The 24,081-nt window shown below is 35.2% G+C and overlaps 1 protein-coding gene across 1 annotated transcript; it reads left to right on the forward strand.

The window, feature by feature from the left end:
* The first annotated feature begins 13,385 nt into the window (after window positions 1-13,385).
* On the forward strand, window positions 13,386-20,700 carry LOC123534262 (uncharacterized). The gene is made up of 4 exons (XM_053521317.1): window positions 13,386-13,516; window positions 15,950-16,084; window positions 18,023-18,253; window positions 18,694-20,700. Exons 1-4 carry the CDS (start codon window positions 13,406-13,408, stop codon window positions 19,180-19,182), a joined length of 966 nt encoding a protein of 321 aa, XP_053377292.1. The 5' UTR covers window positions 13,386-13,405; the 3' UTR covers window positions 19,183-20,700.
* Window positions 20,701-24,081: the final 3,381 nt, after the last annotated feature.

The raw sequence follows: 24,081 nt of genomic DNA on the forward strand, positions 1-24,081 counted from the left end.
CTTTCCGATGCTCAGTCTCTATGAGCTGGCCATAAAGCTCGAGACCTAGTTTCAATACTGTTACAGTAACTCCTTTCTCTTTTGTAGTTTATATAGGTAAAATGTATGCATTTAAATAATTTATCCATCTTGAAAGTGTAGCGGCAAAAGCTATCTTATCAAGGTATCGGGATGAATTATAATTTAATTTAATTTCTCACAATATCTACATCAATCGCTGGATACACAATGAACTCGTCGTCATCTGTCTACCTGTACCCTTGCAGAAGTGCCATAACCATAAATAAACCAAATTAGCAATACAATTATAATTGTGGCAATGGTAGGGCGAAAGGGGGTCAAGCACTATATGTGTGGTACGTTATTAATATACCAAATATACACATTATGCTGACAACAACTAGTTACAAAATTGTCTACCTTTATAACTGAATCTATTTTCTCTCATTTTGATATTTACGAGTGTAACAATGCATTTAACATAACTTGATAAAATGATACATGCTAAATATATGGTTATGCATAAGCTGTATTTGACTAGCTGCTTTTATTTGTTTTAACATAAAATCAAAGACTATATGGAATTTTATGATGATAACAATTACTCCATTAAAGGGAATTGAATATAATTTACATGATGGACGATCACAATAAATATAATCGAAGAGCAGAAAAAACATAACTTTATCATGATATTTATAAAATGAACTTCCTTTTTGAACATTATTTTAGCTTTATATGATTTAGGACAATTGTTAATCAGAGTATATAGAGTACAACGCATTTAAATGATAAATGAAAGTGAAACAAACTGAAAACCGCCAAAACAAGGAAACTTTCTAAATAAATATAGAATCATCTCCCGTATCGAACATAGTTTTATTTATTGTCATTTTTAACTTTTCAAACAAGGTTGTCGTGCAGGTATAAATCACCTTTAATTAATTACTATTAATGTATTAAATTGTTTTGCTTTTTTTAAATTTAAAGTTTGATTGTTTGCTCAACGACTCCACAAATTCATTCGATCGCCGTTAACTCTGCAGAAGTTTATTTTTCATAATTTTGAAAAGAATATCAAAGATACAGGTCATCGTGCCAAGAACTATTCAATTCATTTACCAGGTAAAACTACCTTTAATAAGTCATGCAGAATTCAGATTTTCACTAACAGGTCAATTCCTTAAACAAACAAGTGAATGAAGTATTGCCGTACAATACAAAGTCCCTTACTGGAATGCACCTAATTTTCTCTACTGCAGTATAGCATAATGAACTTGTATCTGTCAATGATGTATAAACAATATTGTACTATATATACAGTATGCTTTAAACAAAAGACTTGGATTAAAATTTGTATATATAAACCCTATAGTTGTTTTCATAGAGCATATTTGGTCGATTATCAAAAAGGTAAAAAAATGTAAGTCCACACAAAACTCTTTACCAGGTAGAGATAGGTCAAAAAACACCTCAAAATTGGATGTAACATGCATGTTGTACCACAGAAAACTGGTCTCGATTTTTCCCTACGACCTGTAATAAGAAAGTTACAATATAAGCTATTTATAGTAATAACAAAGGAAAATAACTCTAAAAAACGAGAGTGCCTCATGGTGGTGAATATTTGTGCCAAGTTACATCAAAATCCTTCCATGCATAAAGAAGAAATGCTCCGGACAAAGTCATTCTTGAATTTGGCATTTGACCTCTAAGCTTGACCTTGACCTTAGACCTAGGGACCTGGTTCTTGCGCACAACAATCTTTCTCATGATAGTGAATATTTATGTCAAGTTACATCAAAATCCCTCCATGCATGAAGAAGTTTTCCAGACAAAGTCATTCTTGTATCTGACATTTGGCATCTGAGTGTGACCTTGACCTTCGACCTAGGGACCAGGTACTTGTGCATGACACTCCCTCTCATAGTGGTGAACATTTCTGCCAAGTAATATTCAAATCCTTTTTTGCATGACAAAGTTATACACCGGACAGGAAAAATGTCCCATTAACCTTTGGTCTCCAAGTGTGACCTTGACCTGTAAGCTAGGGTTCTGGGTGTGACACGTCATTTCATCATGGGGAACATTTATGCCAAGTAATATTAAAATCCCTTGATGGATGTCAGAGTTCTGGACCGGACAGTAAAAAAACCCTATTGACCTTTGACCTCCAATTGTGACTTTGACCTTTGAGATAGGGGTCAGGGTTTTGCGCATGACACATCATCTTATCATGGGAAACATTTGTGCCAAGTAATATTAAAATACCTTCATGGATGGCAGAGTTATGGACCGGACACGTAACAGACCCTGTTCATGCCATTTTAACATTTGACTGCCAAGTGTGATCTTGACCTTTGATGTAGGGGTCTGAAAGTTGTGCATGACACATCGTCTTATTATGAGGTACATTTGTGCCAAGTAATATTAAAATCCCTTCATGGATGGCAGAGTTATGGACCGGACAGGAAAAAAACCCTGTTGACCTTTGACCTCAAATTGTGACCTTGACCTTTAAGCTAGGGGTCCGGGTTTTGCGCACGACACGTCGTCTCATCATGGGGAATATTTTTGCCAAGTAATATTAAAATTCCTTCATGGATGACAAAGTTATGGACTGGACACGAAATTGCGGACGGACGGACGGAAGGACGGACGGAATGACGGACGGACGGAAAAGCGCATTCCTATAGTCCCCGAAACTGGTTTTCAACCCGTAGGGGACTAATAAATCTACATGGGAGGAAGCTTAACATCTTTTCCAACATTTACTTTTAACATATAGGATAAGCCTTTATTAACAATAACTTACGAACTTTAATGTCGCTTGAATAAATGAAATTTTAATTATGTTTATCAATATTTTGATTTAAATCTTTATCTTGCTTGTGATAAAGTGTATTCTTCGAAAATACCGAGGAAGCGTTACGGGAAATAGTGTTCTCTAGTTCGTATTCGTATTGCAATCACTGACGTGATCTCTTGTTAAGAGTATTGCATCGTTGAACCCAGAATGCCAAATGCAATATTGAATAATCAAAGCCGACAGGCCAATGAAAGTTTTGCTCGAGGAAACTGAATTTTTATATGTCTGTTTGTCATGAACAACTTGCAACGCTGAATAATAAAATCTATAAAAAAGATCCTTTGGAAGCAAATAATGCAACCAAGAAGAATTATAGCAGACTTGGTTTGATTGAGTCTGTCGTGAGAAAACCTTCTGTTCTTTTGTATACTTTATATGTAGGCTGTGATATAACTGCAGAAAAGTTAAGTCTAACCTTTAGCCTGCTGGCGGCAAGTGATTCTGCTTTTGCGACCGGTGCAGACCAAGGTCAGCCTGCACGTCCGTGTAGTCTTATCATGGTCTGCACTGTTCGCTATTCAGTCAGTAATTTTTCATAGAACACCCCTTCGAATAATAAATGGTATTGTCCAGATTGAATGATGAACCAGTCCATTTTAGACATTCAGCATGGTAAAGGCTAAATTAATTTGAATATGATCTCATTTCATTCGACTGTATCATGCTTTTTAAAAGACACAGATTGTAAATATTAATGACTCAAACAGTTACTTAAAGTTCATCATTGTAGTAACATTATAACAAATGTTCATATATTGATATATTAACAGTTTGATAAATAAAGTGAAAGAGAAATCCCTGGTAGCATTGGACATTTTAAACTTTGTTACAGCCGTACCTACCGTACACCGGGTCTACCACGTTAGTAATGGACGTTTTGTTTATTTCGTTCAACATGTATGCTCTTTCACCAGTACTGGAAATTCGAATATCATTTTTACTGTTAGTCGGGTTACACTATTGCAATTGGTTTGAAAAAGAATTGACTGCATTTACATCGTCGTAACGGACCATCTCGGTGTGGTATCTATATCTCAACCCTCAGCCTGCTGGCTGCAAGGCAACCCTCAGCCTGCTGGCTGCAAGCGATTCTGCCTTTGTGACCAGTGCAGACCAAGATCAGCCTGCACATCCGGGAAGTCTGATTATGGTCTTCACTGTTGGCCATTCAGTCAGTATCTTTTTGGGAAACATTCCATTTAACAGTTAATGGTACTGTCCAAATTGAAAGATGGACAAGTTCATTATAGAAATCTAGCAGGGTAAAAGTTAAAATATGTTTTTCCTCATGTCAGCCAGTGTAACATTCAAAAACATTATACATATAATACAGAACATGCACAATATAAAGGTTCTATGAAGATACCTTATTTCCAGAGAAAATGCACATAGCAAACAGGATATTAAAAGTCTTGAAAAAACAAACTTTATAATGCCTATTACTGTATTTTATATATCAATAGCATAGATATGACTGATTAATCAGAAAAACAAAATGTAAAGAATGTAAAAAGTAGATTAAAAAATCCTAAATTAATTATTAGTACAAATATTTGGAGTTCATTCTGTTTGGATAAACTGTGTCTAACTCATGCATCCAGTAAGTCTCCTTAAGTTCTATGGGCATGAATGAAAATTCATCATTTGTATGAAGATTGGAATAAGAATGTTCAGAAACATTAGTTAAAGACTCTCGATAATGATTTATATATCAAATCGATGACTATTCATATGTTTAGAGCACATTTGGTTGGTCTGTCCAACATACTAAACATTACACATTTTACATGTAATAACACAAAGTACATTTTTGGAACTACATGAAAGACTCTTTCTAATTCTGTAGTTTTTCAAAGTTGCAGAAGATGTAAAACTTGTGGATTCATTTATAGTCGAACAATGTGAGTAGCGTAGTGCATTTAGAAACTTAAAACATTTAGAAAGGTTAAAAGTTGGTTTATCTATGTCAAACTTTTATACGGTAATTTTGAATAACCGTGAAGAACAAACAAGTCAATTCCGATTGAAATATATTGTGTGTTTATTATCAATAGTTTTACTTGACAACAGAATTATTAATCAAATACTTACCGAGACAACAAAATAACAACAAGAACTAATATTATATTGTACAAATATTACTTGACAGACCGAGCTTATGCACTTCAGTAAATCAGCAGAGATCTATGAAATAAAAGTGTTTGATATTTCTTTAATTGGGACCCATATTTTATCAAAATATAAGATGAAAACGGGTCTTTATAGAAATTAACGCTTCTGCTCATTATTACAAATTTCTTGTTGAACTTCTCTGGATGTTTATATAAACCTAACTTCAAATTAATCAGACTACTAGTAAGTTTGAGGGTCGTAACCATAAGCATTGCAGAGTTGTAAGCTTTTTTGGTACTAAAGGTTACAGTGACTTTTACCTTTGACTTCAAGGTCATCTACTGTTCAGGTCCAACCTCCCTATTAGATGGACAGTCTTAGGCCAAAGCGTTGCCGAGTATTTTTAAAGTTGTTTCCTATATAAGTCTATGTAAAACTTGGGACCTCAATACAGGTTTTCTTTTCACCCTAGAAGCATAATTTGAACAAACTTGGTAGAGGACATATAGTCAATGCTACATACTAAATATCAAAGGCCTAGGCCTTGTGGTTTTTTTCAGTTTAAAATCTATTTTAGCCCCTGTGACCTAGTTGTGCAATGGACCCGTACTTAACTATCTGTTTGAAAAATTAAAGTTTCGCACCACTGAATTATTGAGGCGGTTGTCTAGATATCAGGTTACTGGAACCTTTGCCACTACCTTATTGACATATAGTCCCTTTTTTTGTTTAACATCCTAATGTAGTGATTTGATATGCTTACTGTCTACGTCCTCGTACACAACAAACGTAGTGGTCACTGATCACGTAATTCATGGCTGTAATTCAGTAGTATCTGTCCTAAATCTCGTTAACCTTTGTGACAAATAAGATGTTTGGCTTGTTTCAACAAAGCCACTTTTCCATCCTTGGGTATAGTAATATGTAATCCGCGGAGCGCGTTCAGCCAGAGAGTCGCCTCATTTAGGAAAGAATAATTTGAACGTCAGAGGTTATTTTTATGGTCACGGAGTTTGATTGACCAGCTTGTAATGACAACAGTTTTTGAGGTCTGTGACTTACCAATTCTAAGTGTCAAGAGAAGGAACAATGTTATTTAAGCACAATCTGAATGGCATATTTGATTTATATACATCATTGTTTATACAAGACTTAATTACTTATGGCCAGTTTTTCAACTCTAGCACTAAGAAAGGCTAAAACCAGTATTAGTTAGCCATCGCTCAACCGTGTTTTCTAGCGGATTTTTGCTAATACTCGGTGGGTATATTTGCGATGTATTAGCTAAGCCTTGGTCACACACTATGAACATGCAGATACAGTCATCGGACCGTTTCGCTGTATTTTTACATAAATAAAACGTGTTACTTTGGTGATTTACTACTTTCGAAAAAGAAATTCTTATAGAAATCATAGAAAAATTCAAAGACACGTTAAAACACAAAAGCACTAGCGCCCGTCTCATGAATGAAAAAAAAATGCTGGGAAAAGGTGACTTTAATTCAAGGTACGACTACAAGCATTCCTATGTTTGCTCATTGTTTTATGGTTTTCATTATTCCTAATTGTTCCACCTTTCATGTACAAAACACGTGCAATATGCATTTGTAATTAGGAATGCATTTGTAAATTTAAATAAATAGCATAGGTATTCAAACTGCACTTACAAACGCATAAATTTCAAAATCCACACGCCATTGAAAGGAGATGTATATATGCAGACGTGCGTATCCATAAATATATATGTTCAACTACATATTTTTGCGTTACATGTAATTATAATTGATAACATGCACTTATATATTTATGCTTGCACGTATCGTATATGTTCTAAAACGTGTACAAACGTAGCGAATTTAGTAAAGTTAAAACTGAAGAGCTGCGTCTGTTTTTAGCTCGACTTTTCGAATAAAAAATAGAGCTTTTGCACTCGCCCCAGCGTTAGCGTCGGCGTCGGCGTCGCCGTTGGTTTAAGTTTTCCATAAAGTAAAACATTTCTAATACTAGCTTTACTCAGACGAAATCTATCCAAAAGTCCAAATCGTCGTACATAACGAAATAGTTTACTCAGTATCGTATCATTCCCTCCCTCCTCAACATTTCTGCTTTAACTTCATGCTGGAAATTTAAATCCATGTCTAAATATTCAGCCTCCATCTTTTCTTAAACCACCTATGCCCCAGGTTTAAAATAACAATAGAAAGATAAGCCATTGCTGACACAGCTCAAAGTAGAAAATTCCAATCGAAGGTTTACAGCCCTGCTCCCGTCCTACCTTTTAATCTTGATTTGTCACTGAAAAAAGTGTATCCTGATTATGAACAGTGACGCCTGTCAAAATAGAGTCTATTTTATATAAAAGTCTATATAAAATACCTGTGGTTTTGCGTGCTAAAGTGTGGCACGTGGCCGTTAACTGTTACCTATTGTAATCATTGGTTGTGTCAAAATTTGTCATTAGTTTTCACGAGCTGTCAGAATTATTTTTATCTCTCTATTCTGCAAATGCATTGTCTTTGAAAGTATCTTGGTCGGATATTGTAGTGTGTAACTTACTTTACATTCCACATTAATATTTGTGCTTGCAATTGCTTTGCTGAGCTCACCGAAGTCACATATGAATGTCTATTGTTTTAGTTTATTGTCTGTTATAAAGGTACCAAATCTCAATATTAAGATATAAGAATTGTTCCTTTCTGGTAGACAAAGGAAACTATTTGGCTAAATCATAATATAACGGTTTTTGGAAAGAACTGAATATTCTTTGGTTTTTTGTTATTCACCGGAAATTCCAAAAGTAACGTCACCTTAATAAAACATGTGCGTGCGTGTTTTACTAACATGTATGTTTTAAGTTTGTTAAATTGCTTGTTTCTTTTTCTTTTTTGTTTTGCCATTTGCCTATGTCAAATACAGTATTGCCTCGTTTATTACTTTTTATCATGTTTTTAAGAGCAAACTTCTAGGCACGTAAAGACAAACAAAAGTACTGTTATTTGGACAAGAACATTCAAACAAAATGGGAATACATGTATCTTCACACATCTCGTTTTTCTCGAGGAAAATTATTATAAATGTTTCTGCGGGAAAGCTCGTTTATAAAATGATCCTCAAATTTCAATGTTTAGCCGTCATTTTATGGCAGAACTTAAAGTTTCAAAAGAAAAGAAGTCTATTGAAAGACCACCATGACCTAGTGACCTACGTTTTTCACCCACAAAAACTTCATGAAAATCATTCTTATAGTACAGGTAATATATAGATATACCACAAGTTTTCAGGTGGACAATTTAGGCCCTTCCTGAATAAATGTGTTTTGACAACTTCATCTGCAAACTTATTCAGTCAATCTCTTTTCAGCATAGTTTCAAAAATACAGGTGATTGAAATTTAACCACCAAATTCACTGACTTCTATACATATTGCTACAGTAATTCAATAAAATGTTAAGGCATTACAAACATTGTCTTGGCCTAATATATATCACTATCAGTTTGTAACTAAATACTTGTATATGTCATTTTTTCATGCAAATCATGTATAGCTACCATCATGGAAATACAAAAGAATCCAGTTATTTTGTGGTGCGTCTTTAAATGTTTTCATTTTCTGTTACATGACAACACGAATTCCGTAATATCGTAAGCTAACATAAAAATGTTTACAGAATTGTTTTCTATCATTAAAAGAATAATATTTCTATATGAACCAATAAAACAACATGTTTTGTTGCTTTCTATGGGTTTTTTTTTCCGTGTATTGCTCAAAGCAATTTATTAAAGGTGCCATATAAAGACAAATAAAAAACACAAATCTTAAAAAAAAGAACTATACTACTAAACATTTCGATAGCCGTGCAATATTCCCTTGATACAGAAGTTAAAACATGTGCAGAGAAACGAATGTTTATTTTTTGTATTTTCTTAGACTGACATGGGTGGTCATTTTGTCCTAATTTCGTGTTTATCGGTTTTCCGTAATCGATCGGAAATTCTTCGGGATCATGCGATTTTAAAATTAATTCAAACGAATATCCGTTTAAAGACGCGCCACATAATAACTGTATTCTTTTGTATTTCCACGATGGTAATTATACAAGATTTGCATGAAAAAATACGAGATATACAAGATTTTAGTTTCAAACTGACAGTGACATATATTAGGCAAAGACAATGTGTTTAATGTCTAAAATTGTATTGAAATAATGTGGTAATATGTACATAAATCAGTGTATTTAGGTAAATTTCAATCACATTTTGTTTCTACAGTGTAAGATATTTATTCATCTATATTCTTAAAACTATTGACTGAATAAGTTTGCAGATGAAGTTGTGAAACAAATTTTTCGGGAAGGGCCTAAATTGTCCACCCGAAAACTTGTAGTATAGTACCTGTATTATAAGAATGATTTTCATGAAGTTTTTGTGAGTTACAAAATTGTTGAATTCCCTATGGTATGTTTGTAAACATCACGTTATACAGACGGGGCATATGATATATTGTGCATCAATTTATAAATTATAGCCTCGTTTCGGAGCATTTTTCTGGAAAAAAAAATCCGAAGATGCGCGACGCTTTCGTAAGCAGTCGGAAAACATACTTTCGGTTTGAAATATGCAACGTTTTTGTTTATTTGTTGGTTATTCTTAAACATATCCATGACTGTTTGGACATATCCGATGCAGTGGGTCATATTTTCAGTAAATATGATGTCTCAGCTACAAACGCTGGTTTTCATATAATACTCGTTCGGGTGTTAGTAGTGGACCTTTAAGATCAATGCCAAATCCATGGCAATGAATTATTGATTTGGGTCATCAACACGACTTTAGCTAAAGTAAGGAAAACAATACAATTTGAAGGAAATTGCGTTAACACAGTTAATTTCCCGTTTTAAAAGCTGCCCTTGAGACATTTTACTTTGCATCGACATTTTGATGTGTTTTATATGCGTGCACACAGGTATTGCGAACTTCTTAGGCCTTTTGAAATTAAAAATGTGCATAAAAACCTTTCGCGTCAGTGCTTCAGACGCGTGATAAAACATTTAATATTCAATATGTAATTCGGTAGCACACGGTGAGGATGAGTACACCGGATATTATCATTAATTGATAAGGTCTTTTCCGAAAACGTTATTAATTTTCGTTAATAATATAAGTAAAACCCCAATTTACTATTGTATTTTACCACTCTGGAAGAAAAGAGTTACACTTTTAATAACAAGGTACTGTGTTTATGCTCTGACAAACGTAAGATGAGTCAATTTTAAGTAGAAGCGATAACGTTTGTGAAAAGATCACAACTTTATCATTTGATAAATGCAAGCCGTAAACACATTTCTGCCGATACCATCACCTATTTGCATTGTGGGAAAAATTCTGAATCGTACGATGTATTTAGTTACATACAAAGAAAAAATGTGCAAAATTTCAGTTTTCCAAATATTCAAATGATGGAGAAATCGGTCATAAATGAGAGTCGAGGGTGTACTGTGTATTGAGTTTTCAAAATAATAATTTCTTATTTTGAACTGTGTATTGCAGTTTCGTGTACTGAGTATTGATATTGAAAATCGTGCATTTTTCAATAGTGATGGTCATTAAATATACAAGGCATGTAATGGCATTTACCCAAATGATATATAATTGAAAAATGGAATGTCTTTTCCAGTTTGCAGATGACATTAGACTTCACAGCGGGCTCTTTAGTACCATATATGAATATAAAAAGCACCAGTTTGAATACTGAAATTAAAACTAATAATTACAGCGGCATGCCAATAGTCACTCCGAGAAACTGTTTAAAAACAAGCCATTGCTAAGTACAGGCCCAGCCACAAGTATACCCGTGAAGTTTTATAAAAATATAACACAGGGTATGATGACGATAAATGTGGTAAAGGCTTCCCCTCATAAGAACAAACATGAAAATATGTAATCCTGTTACCTTTAAACTTCATAGAGACTTAAGCCTTTGTCAATTTTGTTTTTGGTGCCAAGGTCAAGGTCGCAAGGGCTTTGAACTTTTATAATGGTTTCTCCTCAATAACCTTAGACTCATTGGACTTAAAACCTTTGAATTTTATAGACCTTCTAGTTTCACTTGAAAATTTCTACCTACAAACATAAATTTAATTCCTTGTGTAACATATCAGAAAGCTGATAGGTATATTTACAAATAATATAGTCAAATTGTTTTTATTGTTTTAAATATATCGTACTTTTACAGTTTGAAAGGTTATCAGCTCACCACGTGCTTCATACGAAACAAAATAGGTGTCTTATGCATTGATCAATTATAGTTTTAAAAGTTGGAGGAAACATTGTCCATGTGTTATGCTTCAAATATATTTTGTTCAATTCAGTTGCAAGATATGTCATTTCTATGCAAACAGTTTGTTATTCCTTTTATGAGATCAACTTCTTTGTTGGTCAAAATAGTATATTTCTTGTCAAGGTAAGAATTTTATAATCTTCGAAAAATAACAATAAGAATTATCTATACGATCAAGGACTGACTTAAAGATCATTCCGAATTGATGCATGTATTCATATTCTTGAATGTAAAATGTTTATGATCTTTGTTAATTTATGAATCTGTGTTTACGTTCAAGTTTGTTAGATAAATATTTTAATGAACATGGCTATTTGTCTTTTATCAAAGAAAAAAATATTGCTTAGTGAAATAAATCTGTCACAACAGAACCCTACTTCAATACCAATGCACAGTCTTTTATGTGAGAGTAATTTACGTTCATCACATTTATGCAGTAATATGCTGCTTCTTTTTACGTCAATAAGTTTTCGGCAGTCTGGGTTTTCTCTTTCTTCTTCATTTAGCGTCTGAAATGTGGTCTCTTGTTATGCAAGTAATTGTATAATTGTTTGTTCCTCGAAAGAGTTTTAAGGCGGTTCTTCAAAACAACTTGCATTATTCACTAAACCTCATGTTAGCCAAGTTGTCGATGGAAATCATCTTGCAACGTCAAGAAACAACAGAAAAATCTATGGCAAAGAAACTGATTAAAGACTATATATTCATGTACTTTGTCATATTCTTTCAAAGACTGCTCTTTTAAAAACCTCGTCTTTCCATGGAATTGCAATCTGTGTATCATTGAAGGTTCCATGTACACCGCCGTATTGATACATCTGTGGGTGTCTTTAAATTATTTATATAATTATATATATATATGTGTGTAATTGTTGAGTTCTGCTCAACCCAGGGCTAGAGGGCGTGGTCCGTAGCATGTATTTCCACAGCCGTCCATGAACGGGCTCAATCAAACCAAGCCTCATAATTTTCATTTATATTGGATGACCTTTAGTTTTACACTTTTTCTGTTTCATCCTCCAGATCTCACAGTTTGCCTTTACAACCTTTTTGAAGGGGGTTTCTTTTGGAAATGGATCCCTTCTATAAGTGGGCTCCTTTTTGAAACATGTATTTTGATATCAACAGTATTTTTTTCTGCTTTGTTCTCTGAATATTGTAATTTACTTTTTGCGGTTTTGGTCGTTAGCGTTCTAAACTTAAATTCGTCATTTGGGTGGTGTTCAACAAAATGACTTACAATGGCATATAAACTCGTCCGTTGGTTCAAACAGATTGCTATAAATACATATAAACATGTCGAATCTGCAACGAAAAAAATTCACAATACAGTATCTATTAGTAGGGCCGGGCTTTCTGCAAGATATTGAGAGTAAAACTTTACTGACATACCAATGCCAATTTTAAAAATATACCTTGAACTGTTTTTGAGATAATTCATGTAACATCAACTATTGAAACAATATATACATTTACAACTGGTAAGCATGACAAAAAATATATGTAAAAACATTGCGTATCTACAAGACCAAAGATTTTACTGTTTTGTATTTTTAACAGGAAACGATAATGTACATTTTGTAAGGTTTATTCTTTCAAACTCAGTGATAATGTCAATTTTAGACTGTAGATCTAATGTGATACAGGCCAATACACAGTACATCCTCGACGCACATTTATTGCCTATTTCTCCGTCATTTGAACATTTGCAAAACTGAAATGTTTCTTTGTATGTAAGTTAATAAATCGTACGATTCAAACTTCTCCCCACAATGCAAATAGGTGATGGTATTAGGAGAAATGTGTTCACGGCATGCATTTATCAAATGGTAAAGTTGTCATTTTATCACAAATTTGATCGTTTCCACTTAAGATTGACTCATTTTATGCTTGTCACAGCATATTCACAATATCTGGTTACTAAGAATAAAATCCATTTTTTTCTTATATAATAGTAAAATACAGTAGTTGACCGGATGCTTATTTACCTTGTTGACAAACATCGATCACGTTTCCGGAAAACACCTAATCACAAAATGGCAAATCCGGTGTACGTACCATCACCGTGATAAATAGTGTATCCGATATATGCGTGCACATAAATTAATTCTGTTTTGTAACAAAATATTTCTCGTGATTTGCTTAGGACTATATTCGCTTATTCTTGAAAGGTTATACTTTTACGGAGAAACATTAAAGGTAGTATAATTTAAATGAAAGTTAAAAATCGCTATTTTTGTCAGCAAAAGCAATCTACTGGGCTTAAAACTACACTTATATACAGGAGGTTTACACTAAAAATAAATATAATAAATATGATATACATATCTCTTAAATATTAGCTGTTGGATCTCATTGAATTTTTCTTGGGTCTACTCAAGTCTCACATGAAAAATCAGCATTTTAATAAAACAATTAAAAATTTTACTCTTTCTAATGTATATAAAATCAGATTTGTTATGTCTTAAAGCGGTGGCTGAAAATAGTATTTCCTTAACTACGAAGGGATATTGTCATGTCAGCGAGATCTGCGTATGTTTGTACTCATTTGCAAGCTAAATTATTGGGGAGGGGGAGGGGAGGATGTAGTGCAAAACAGATACAAAGTATGCAGGATCACACGACCCCAGGTTTCCTAGTCAGACAGTGTTACTTCTGGACAACTGCGTCCGCTACTATGTGCAAACGACCCGCGGTTTCGTAATCTGACAGTGTTACAATTGGACAAGTATGGCCGCTGCTAGTAGTATGTGCACAAGACCCGCGGTTTCATAGTGATAGTATTTCTTCTGGACCACTGCGGCCGCTGCTATGTGCAAACGACCCACGGTTTCGTAGTCAGAAAGTGTTATAACTGGACCACTACAACTGGACCACTACGAACGCTGCCATGTGCAAACGACCCACGGTTCCGTAATCTGACAGTGTTACAACTGGATCACGACCAGTAGTTTCGTAGTCTGATAGTATTTCTTCTGGACCACTGCGACCGCTGCTATGTGCAAACGATCCACGGTTTCGCAGCCTGACAGTGTTACTTCTGGACCACTGCGACCGCTGCTAGTTACAAACGACCCACGGTTTCGCAGCCTGACAGTGTTACTTCTGGACCTCTGAGACCGCTGCTAGTTGCAAACGACCCACGGTTTTGTAGTCTGAAAATGTTACTTCTTGACCACTGCGTCTGCTGCTATGTGCACATCACCCACAGTTTCGTATTCTGGCAGTGTTTCTTCTGGACTACTGCGTCCGGTGCTCTTTGCACATCACCCGCAGTACTGAATTCTGACAATGTTACTTCTTGACTACTGCGCCCGCTGCTACGTTCACATCACCCACGGTTTCGTATTCTGGCAGTGTTTCTTCTGGACCACTGCGTCCGGTGCTATTTGTACATCACCCGCGGTATCGAATTCTGACAATGTTACTACTTGACTACTGCGGCCGCTGCTATGTTCAAACAATCCTCGGTTTCATAGTATGACAAAGTTACGTCTGGACCACTGCGTCCTTTGCTATCTGCACGTCACCCGAAGTTTCGTATTCTGACAGTGTTATTTCCTGACCACTGCGACCGCTGCCACGTGCATATGAACCACAGTTTAGTAGTCAGACAGTGATACTTTTATACCACTGCTTCCGCTGCTATGTGCACACGAGCCAGGGTCTCGTAGTTAGAAGGTGTTACTTTTGGACCACTGCAGCTGCTGTTTTGTGCACACGACCCACGGTTTCATAGTCTGACGGTGTTATCACTGGGCTAAGTCCTGTCAAAGGGTATTATGTCATTAACAGTCAAACTGACAAAGTAACAGGAAAATCATTGACAAAACTATGCATACCTTTTTTTGCTTAAGTCTAAAATTCCGTTATTTATTTACACATCAGCACGTTACACGCACGATGTTTTGACGCCGTGGTTTAAACGCTTTGGTCAATAATAAAAACTCAAACATCACCAAATCATACAAAGAAAGAGACATTTTACATTAAACCTGGACAGCATATTAATCAATGACATGTAAATAATTCAGTTTACTGATATCTATTGCTATTTCCAAAGGAAAACGTATGACGGGGTCACACTCCGACAGTTCAATGCCTTTAAAACCGAACTTTAAAGTTTAACCTGCAGTGAAATCCGTCTCCGAATAAAGGCCATTGCTAATAAACGAGCGTGAAAATGGCCACTGTTTACTCATTCTGGTAAGAAATAATCAATGTGAATTTTATTGAGTTGGAGACCACCTGTCAAAAAAGACCACTTTTTGCATTTCGCAAGGATGGTCTTTACTATCAAATTATGTTTACGTATTGTAGCTATAAATAAATTAAGTGACGTCTTTGACTGGGTGATTAGGGTTAGGGTCGCTGACTTCGAATCTTGACTTTGAAACCCTGCTTTGTGTATAGAATTCTTCATTGTGAGGTGGCTTACCGAAGGTCGTAGGTTCTACAAAGGTGTCCACCTATGCCTTAAACAAAGCTCAGACGGGCGCCTGTGTTGGTTTTTTTTTTCACCATCAAAAGCTAGAAAAGTCGTTTATGACCTAAATTATGTCGGTTGACTTAAAACCCAACCAAAACAAAAACAATACCAAATGAATGAAACAATTCCCGTTTTATTTGCAGAAAAAAAACCGAATTAGTATGAGTACGTATGAAGATTACAACGAGACATCTCATATCTACGACGACCAAAGAATGGCGGCTGGAACAGACGTTATGGCTGCCATGTTACAGTTCTACAGCGGTAAAAAATTGCAGGTGTGCACTTTGTTAACGTACGGATGAACCATTCCAAAAGCATCTGGAACGACTCTTTCAAAACGAGTGTATATCATACCGTCTCGATAGCCTAGTGGTAGAGCGTCCGCTTCAAGTGCGGGAGGTCATAGGTTCGATCTCCGGCCGCGTCATATCAAAGACGTGAAAAATGGTACCAGTAGCTCCCTTGCTTGACGCTCAGCATTAAAAGGGAAACTGGCCTCTTCTCTCATACCTTCGTGACGATGGATTCCATCAGGAGTGAGGTGTCGAGAGTGATTAATATAAGTTGTAGAACTTCCTTCACAATCGACCTAAAATAAATTATGTATAAACTAAAACGAGTGTATATACATGTGTCATCATCTCGTTCTACTTTCATTTTTACTTCGACTATTCGAAGAATAAGTAGAGCTATCCTACTCACCACGGCGTCGGCGTTGGCGTCGGCGTCACACCTTGGTTAAGTTTTATGTACCAGTCCATATTTTGACAAAGTCTTTTGAGATAAAGCTTTGAAACGTTCAACAGTTGTGTACCATCGCAATGTCCAGTTTTAGGCAAGAGTACATAACTCCATCAAAGATTTTGGCTGAATTATGGCCCCTTTTAACGTACAAATCTTGGTTAAGTTTTTCGTTCTAGTTCACATTTTGTGTAGTGTTTGACATATGGCTTCGAAACTTTTATCGCTTGTTTATTATAACAGTCTCTATCTGTAGGAAAGAGTACATATCTCTGTCAAGTACTTGGGCTGAATTATAGCCCTTTTTGGACTTTGAAATTGGTTCAGTTTTCGTACAAGTCAACGTTTTATCAAAACTATTTGACATGTGGCTTTGAAACTTTGAACACTTGTTTATCGTCATGATTCCCAACTGTAGGCAAGAGTACGTAACTCTGTCGAGTTTTTCATTCCAGTCCATATTTTGCCTAACTTGTTTGTCATATGGCTTTGAAACTTTGACCACTTGTTTACCATCATAGTCTACATAATGTAGGCAAACACTACATAACTAGGACAAGTACTTTAGCTCAGTTATGGCCCTTTTTGACATGTAAATTAGTTAAGTTTCGCATACAATTCCATATTTTGTTCAAACTGTTTGATATATGGCTTTGAAACTTTGAACACTTTCTTACCATCATAGTCACACATTGCCATATAGTGCAAGACTTAACCAAATCCACAAATGCAGGTACATTGTTTGTCTTATCTATTCTTTTTCTTTTGTCTGAAAATCTCTGGCAATATTTTGACCCCATACTTCCATCAATTCTTCGAATAACCGAGCGCGCTGTCAACAGACAGCTCTTGTTTATAGAATTCCAATATTTTTTCAATATTTCTTAAAATATAATATTATAAGAATTCTTTAGGCCGTACAAAAAACTGTGTTTCCGTAACTGCCAATATCGGATATGGAGACTACCTAATAGAACAGAAAGGGCCGATTGTAATGATGGGGCGTACAAACTATGCATCGCCCTCTCTTACAACCAGACGATTGCTGGAAGGGTAGAACAGATAGGTGTCTTCTTTAAAATCTACGAAAATGTCAAACGTCATTACATGTAACAGTATAACTTAGAAATGAATAAACAAATTGGGAATTTATCATTAAGGCCCTTAAGCCCAAATACCGCAGTACTTATTGACACATTAATCAGAAGTTGTTAACAGGGCCATTATTGGGAAAATATTATAGATTTGAAAATATCGTGGTTTATACCGTGCTAATATAACAACAGTTTTTATGTAATGACAAAATGAATACACATTACAACAGCAGACCATAGGGCATTCGGCAATAATGTCTATTTTTAAGTTATCATTAAAACGACGGTCCTTTAATTATTTTTTCTTATGAATAATATTTTAATTTACCATTTTCGATCTATACTGCATTATATGGAATGAACTGCAATCTCTTTCAGGATGTGCATATATTAGATGCTGGTTGTGGAACTGGGAATTATGCAAAAGAGTTCGCTGATATGGATGTTGGTCAGATAACGATTTTGGACGCATCATCTGGAATGTTAGAGAAAGCTAAATGCAAACTTGCTGACTACATGGCGAGAGGAGTGGTTAAAGAGGTTATTGAGGCAAAGATGCCTCCCATCCCGTTTCCAGATGAATCTTTTGATGCTGTCGTATTTAATCTGGTTTGTATTTATTTAGTAAGATAACAAACAGCCCTGACGTTATGCCTTATTTCGTCGACATATAGTCTGTAGATACTGATAGCTTTTCCAGATATGTAAATAAAAATTTAAGTATGATAGTTGCAACAAACTGTTTAGTGTTTTATGTTTTTAAATATTCGAAGCACAGATTTAATTAACTTGAATTGCTTCATACAACATCAATGGTCACTTGTGTTAAAGAGGCACATACCTTAAGGAAACAGTCAGCTAGCTTTCTAAATTGACTTTAATTTTCAAAAACAAAATCGAACTGCCTGAAACTGTCACCTGCATTAAGCAGTGGATTTTTTGCCGCTTCATTGGATAGCTGGTTAACAAAGATTTGATTATAATACATTGTAAAACGACATAGAACTTCGAAGCAGAATGAATATGTATTTTTTTTTCTATTTAAATAGCTTATGAATCATCTAGACATAGACAATCCTGCTTTTCCGAATAGTGTTAAGACACTGAAAGAGTCTGTTAGGATCTTACGCCCAAACGGGTTGATTATTATTTCAACGGTCCTTGCAACAACGCTTTCTAGGGCCACGTGGTACTCGCAGCTGAATATGGAATTGACGAACCGACATAACGCATCAGTTCTCCCCTCACTGGAACAGTTTGAACAAATGTTTGAAGATGCTGGTATCAACTGTATTCAAAAACTAAACATATTGGGTTCAGATATTTATAAAACTTATTACAACTTAGATGATATTTTAGATGAGTCCCTACGTGCACCCCGTGCATACTGGACATTTGCAACAAAGGAAGAGGTAGCTGAAGTTGTTCAGAAAGTCAAAGCCTTAAAGGCTAAAGGAGAATATGAGAAATGGGTCAAGGAACATGATCACACTAGAACCACAGGAGTTGTCACTATCTTCTTTTGTAAACCAAATTAAGGTTACATGTTAAACAACGAATGTGCATAGACAGAATAATCAGATATCTAAACTTATCTAAAGCAGTGCCGTAACTACACTGAGGCACATCGAGGCAGCTGCCTGTGCGTTTTGTTTTGAGCAAGTTTCATTTTAAATATATATGTATGTAAAAATGTCGCAATTGTTTTGGGGGCAGAACTATTTGATACAAAGACCGGAAGGAAAAGCATATTGGGTACATCAAGAATGCCTGATCTGTCACCTACATGTCCTTACTTTTATAAAAAATTGCCCCACAAGGGGCCGTATTCATAAGGCATCTTAAGTATAAGTTTTGACTTAAGTTGAAGATTTTACTTAATGTTGTGGTGATTTCAGCTTAAGTCTAAGTAAAAAACTGAAGTCCTATTCATAAAACAGCTTATACTTAAGACACGTAAGAAATGACTTAAGTCAGAAAACAAAAAAAAAATGTTGTTTTTTCAGATAAAAGCACTTTAAACATAATTGTGCATGTTGTATCTGTCTGAAGTTAATGTTGTTGTTTTTAAGGTTTTCGTCCACAATAAAAGCCAAGAATTACTTATTAAGTTGTTCTATGAATAACAAATATACCTATGTAAAATAAATTTCTTACCTAAGTAATAGTTAAGTAAATAATCAATTTCTTATACTTATACTTAAGATGCTTTATGAATACGGCATCTGATCTAGTAATATTGTCTTATAGATCTAAGTAGATGAAGCAAATTTATAATGTCCACCTTCGGGGCGGCATACAGAAATTGCAGCGTCCGTCTGTCTGTCCGTCCGTCCGTTTGTTCATTCGTTTGCTCATTCGTTCGTTTGTCCTAAACTCGTGTCCAGTCTGTTACTTTGTCATTTATCAAGAAATTTTGATATTACATGTATTTTATTCCCGGCCGGTCCATAGCTTTGTCATACTTGGAGGCATTCTAATATTACACTGCAAAAATATATTCCATAATAAGATGACGTGACATGCCCAACATCCAGGCTCTTAGCCCAAAGGTAAAGGTCATACCCTGAGGTCAAATGTCAATAGTTTCTTCCCGTCCGTAATTTTGCCATCCATCAAGGGATTTTAATATTTTTGGCAAATATGTTTCTCCGAATGAGTCAACTTGTTATGCACAAAACAGATTGATCAATGTCACACTTTGAGGTCAAAGGTCATTGGGGGTGTTTTTCCTGTCTGGTCCATTACATATACGTTATACAAAATGACAAATATTTCCCCAGATATAACATGTCAGTTACCACTTCCATTCAAATAGGAGGTAGGGGGTGGGGGGCATGCACCTTATTTATCACTCATTTATCCAAGTATTCTACCTGTTATATATATATTCTCTTTCTTTTTAGAATGCGTTTGTATTGTAAACTGTTATTGCGATACTCGAATATATAATTCCATGAAAAATACAAAACCTGATTGAATCACTGGATTACATACTAATTCAGTAGTGTTTGTTGTGTAGAGGCACAGTCAACAATAAATCCAACAAATAGTTACTTATTTTGTTTGTCCCAGGTACTTATTTTCACCAGCAGTGTGTATTTTGGAATATAAATAACAGCATGTTTAGCTCAAAATGTTCACCATTTGTCTTGCAGAATGTTTACATTACATCAATCCCGCAATGTACCTGTCCCCCAGTTGCCTAGGTTATAGCAGAGTTTACTTGTTACAAGTTTTTGTCTGTGAATTGCTTAAATACGCATCACTTTGTCTTGGGGAATTTCAAACTTTCTGAAGGAGGATTGTTTAAAATCTATCCCTACCTATACTCCTATTGTTCAGGCTAGTAGTATGCATATTTCAACATGATTAGTCTGAAGTGGCTTAAAATTTTCTCGCAGCGGTGATGAGAGCCCCCCACCCCACCCCAATCTATAAATACCCAAATACCAAAGAAAGCCATCCATGCACATCTTTCATCAGGATATTTTCAGTAAACAAAGTTATTGTCCTTTAAATGTTCTAAAATTCAGAAATTCCCACAAAATACAGTAACCCTTTGATGAATCTTCATGAAACTTGATACAGTTATAGACCACTATAGGACAGAGTTTTCGTCGTTCATTTTATAAAAAAATGAAACAACAAATCGTTGCACGATCCTTTTGTACATAACTTGTGTATAAGTGGAAAACAAATATATTTTAAAACATATTCTTCTCATTCACAAAACAAACTTCGGCGGGGATATAAATTCACTGAACTGGCGTGTTAAAACTAGTTGTATTGTAAATTTCAACCCGATTGAGTGTACTTGTTAACATGGTTTGCCCAGGCCCCATTTTCACAAAAAAAAAATCGGTTCAAGCTGAGTTTGAGATTGAAATTTTGATTGCCAAATTTACTGTTAAGAATAAATTCAAATGAAGCTTTCCATCAAGACTGGATAGTTACTTGGAAATAGTAAGCTATTTAATATTTCTTCTCATTCCCTCCGGAGCGTGGACATTGCGGAGAAGGCACAAGGCATCGACGGTTGTAGACCATAACTATACTTGGGTGCAGCCGTCGGTATCCCGACTAAGACCGGATGGAGTGGCTCTACAAAGACCTTGGGACGGCGAGTATGGTTCATACAGACTCGCAATGACTCTGTACGGGGGAATCAACCAAAGGCACCGGTCAACCGATTCCAGTAACTCGTGTGGTATTTTCGGGACCTCTTTATGGCGTTAGTCGGCACTGACAGGCATCTATGAACTCAACTGTAGTTATATTCGCAGGACGTTTCTAGTGGCACAGATGTGTAGACCAGAAAGAAGAGGCTACCAGTACATAAATTTATACACACATGAATTCAAATATTTACATATTTTTCTGTCAAGGATTAAATGATAAATAAAAGAAATATTTCGTAGCATTTGATAGATGACAACAATATAAAACTAGCGTAAGTAAGGAGACAATAAACAGGTTTCAGAGCTTCTCGGACTGTAGTCGCCTACTTGACTTTCAAAACCTCACACAAAAGTCTGTAATCACACACCTGAAATAAATATATTGCAATACTAACATGACTGTATGTCAACATTACAAACCATCTACAATACATGTCTAATATCTAGTTTTCTGTTTACAAGACCTGAATGTTGTGCTCTCCAGGTCGCGAAATCTGATGTCGAAAAACGCTTAATTTGTCAATTTTCAAATCGGTGCAGAAAATTCCCGTCAAATGATAGCACCCACTGCTACACTGTTTCATACTTCGGTATCACTGTAAAATCTGAAAATAACTACAAATATATGTGCCATCTGTACCGTTTCTTTTCACTTTTCCAATTTTCCTGAGGCTCCTGCTAAAATGACAACTCCACTTTAAGCTAGCTCAACGAAGGCATGTATTCACAATTGCAAGTCACTACGTCATAATTTCAAGATCAAGGCTACTCAACTAATTTTCTATCAATAACTGCATCTCAAAAAACTGTTTACTGCATCCTAATTGAAGCGTTCGTAAAGAATACCCAATTAACCGATTAACAATTGATATAAATGATTTAATCAGATTTCATAATCCATTTTGGTAAAAACAAATAAGTTGATATTGTATCATGGTTCACCTGCAGTGTCATTACAACTGGTAACTTCTATCTGTAATATTCTTCAACTGAGGAAGAGGCGTAGCTATAAGCCGTACTCTAATTTAGTTAGAGAACATGTCTTATGTTCCGCCTACATATAGAATACTGTTGGGAAATGTTGAACTTTCTGAAACCGTTCTCTATTTCAGTTAGAGTACGCTTGTCACGAGATAGTAGCAACGCTTTAAATGGAATGTTAACTTGTCAATCAAAATTAGTAGCCGAATGCGTTGTTCATATTGACGGACCATGCTACAAAACAGAAATTGTAGGTGCCACATGCCTTCTCGAAATAACCTAAATATTCTCGTGAACCCCTACTCTTTCTATTGCTTAGGACAAGCTTTAATTAACTGCACGTAACCAATTAACCAATTAATATAAATAATTTGATAAGATTTCATAATCCATTTTGGTAAAAACAAATTTGTTCAAATTAAGACACTCTTTAATTAACTGCATATAAACTGCGACGTTTCGAGAAACGTTGAAATACATGGGTCTTATAACATACATATATTTCGGACAGGAAATAAATTCGGTGTGTGTTTCATAGTTAATCATATTGGCTTCCCCCGTGGTTTCAGACGGAGAAGAGGTACAAATGATGCTCCTTTATTTTTGTATTGCCTGCGAAAAACACCAATAAACTGAATGTACATCAAGATCATGACCTACACAGTAATAAATATAGAAGGTAGCATACATTTTTATCAGCTTTTTTTAAATCTTATGCACTAGTATTTCTCGCAAAAGAAAAGACTTGCGGTGTTTTCGGTTCAAATCAATTGATTTGAGAGAACAATTAAGTACTGTTTACCTTGGACGCCAGCTCAATGTTAACAATTTGGTGTTGCAGTATATATAAATACTATGTCTGCGACTGAACTGCAACCACTTGCCAAAACATTTAACCATTAATTGCACGTCAGTGTTTTAAACGCAACATATTAAATATATTCATTATTCATTAAACACCATTTATTGCTCAAAAAAAGTTCGGGGCCAAAATATTTCACATTCTAGACTAATTTGCGTAATTAAACACTTCTAACAATAATGTGAGATGTAGATTTAACTTTGTTATTCTATACCGGTGTACTGATTGCTATGATTACATATATAAGGTCCTCCATTCTTATGCATATGATTTGTTCATTATCATAAGAATTTTAAGAAACCATATACATTTTAAGTTTTATAGATGTAAAAACATATTGTTCATATCCTTAAAATTTTCATTGCATATACTGCAAACATTATGAAAAGACATAAACCTAATGTTGACAATGC

This window comes from Mercenaria mercenaria, chromosome 13 (genome assembly GCF_021730395.1).
Source record: "Mercenaria mercenaria strain notata chromosome 13, MADL_Memer_1, whole genome shotgun sequence".
NCBI classification, from domain to species: Eukaryota; Metazoa; Mollusca; class Bivalvia; order Venerida; family Veneridae; genus Mercenaria; species Mercenaria mercenaria.

Coding starts and splice junctions, on each gene's coding strand:
- LOC123534262 (XM_053521317.1), top strand. CDS start 13,406: ATGCGTGCACATAAATTAATTCTGTTTTGTAACAAAATATTTCTCGTG. Junction 13,517..15,949: donor TTTACGGAGAAACATTAAAG/GTAGTATAATTT, acceptor TTTTATTTGCAG/AAAAAAAACCGAATTAGTAT. Junction 16,085..18,022: donor ACAGCGGTAAAAAATTGCAG/GTGTGCACTTTG, acceptor AATCTCTTTCAG/GATGTGCATATATTAGATGC.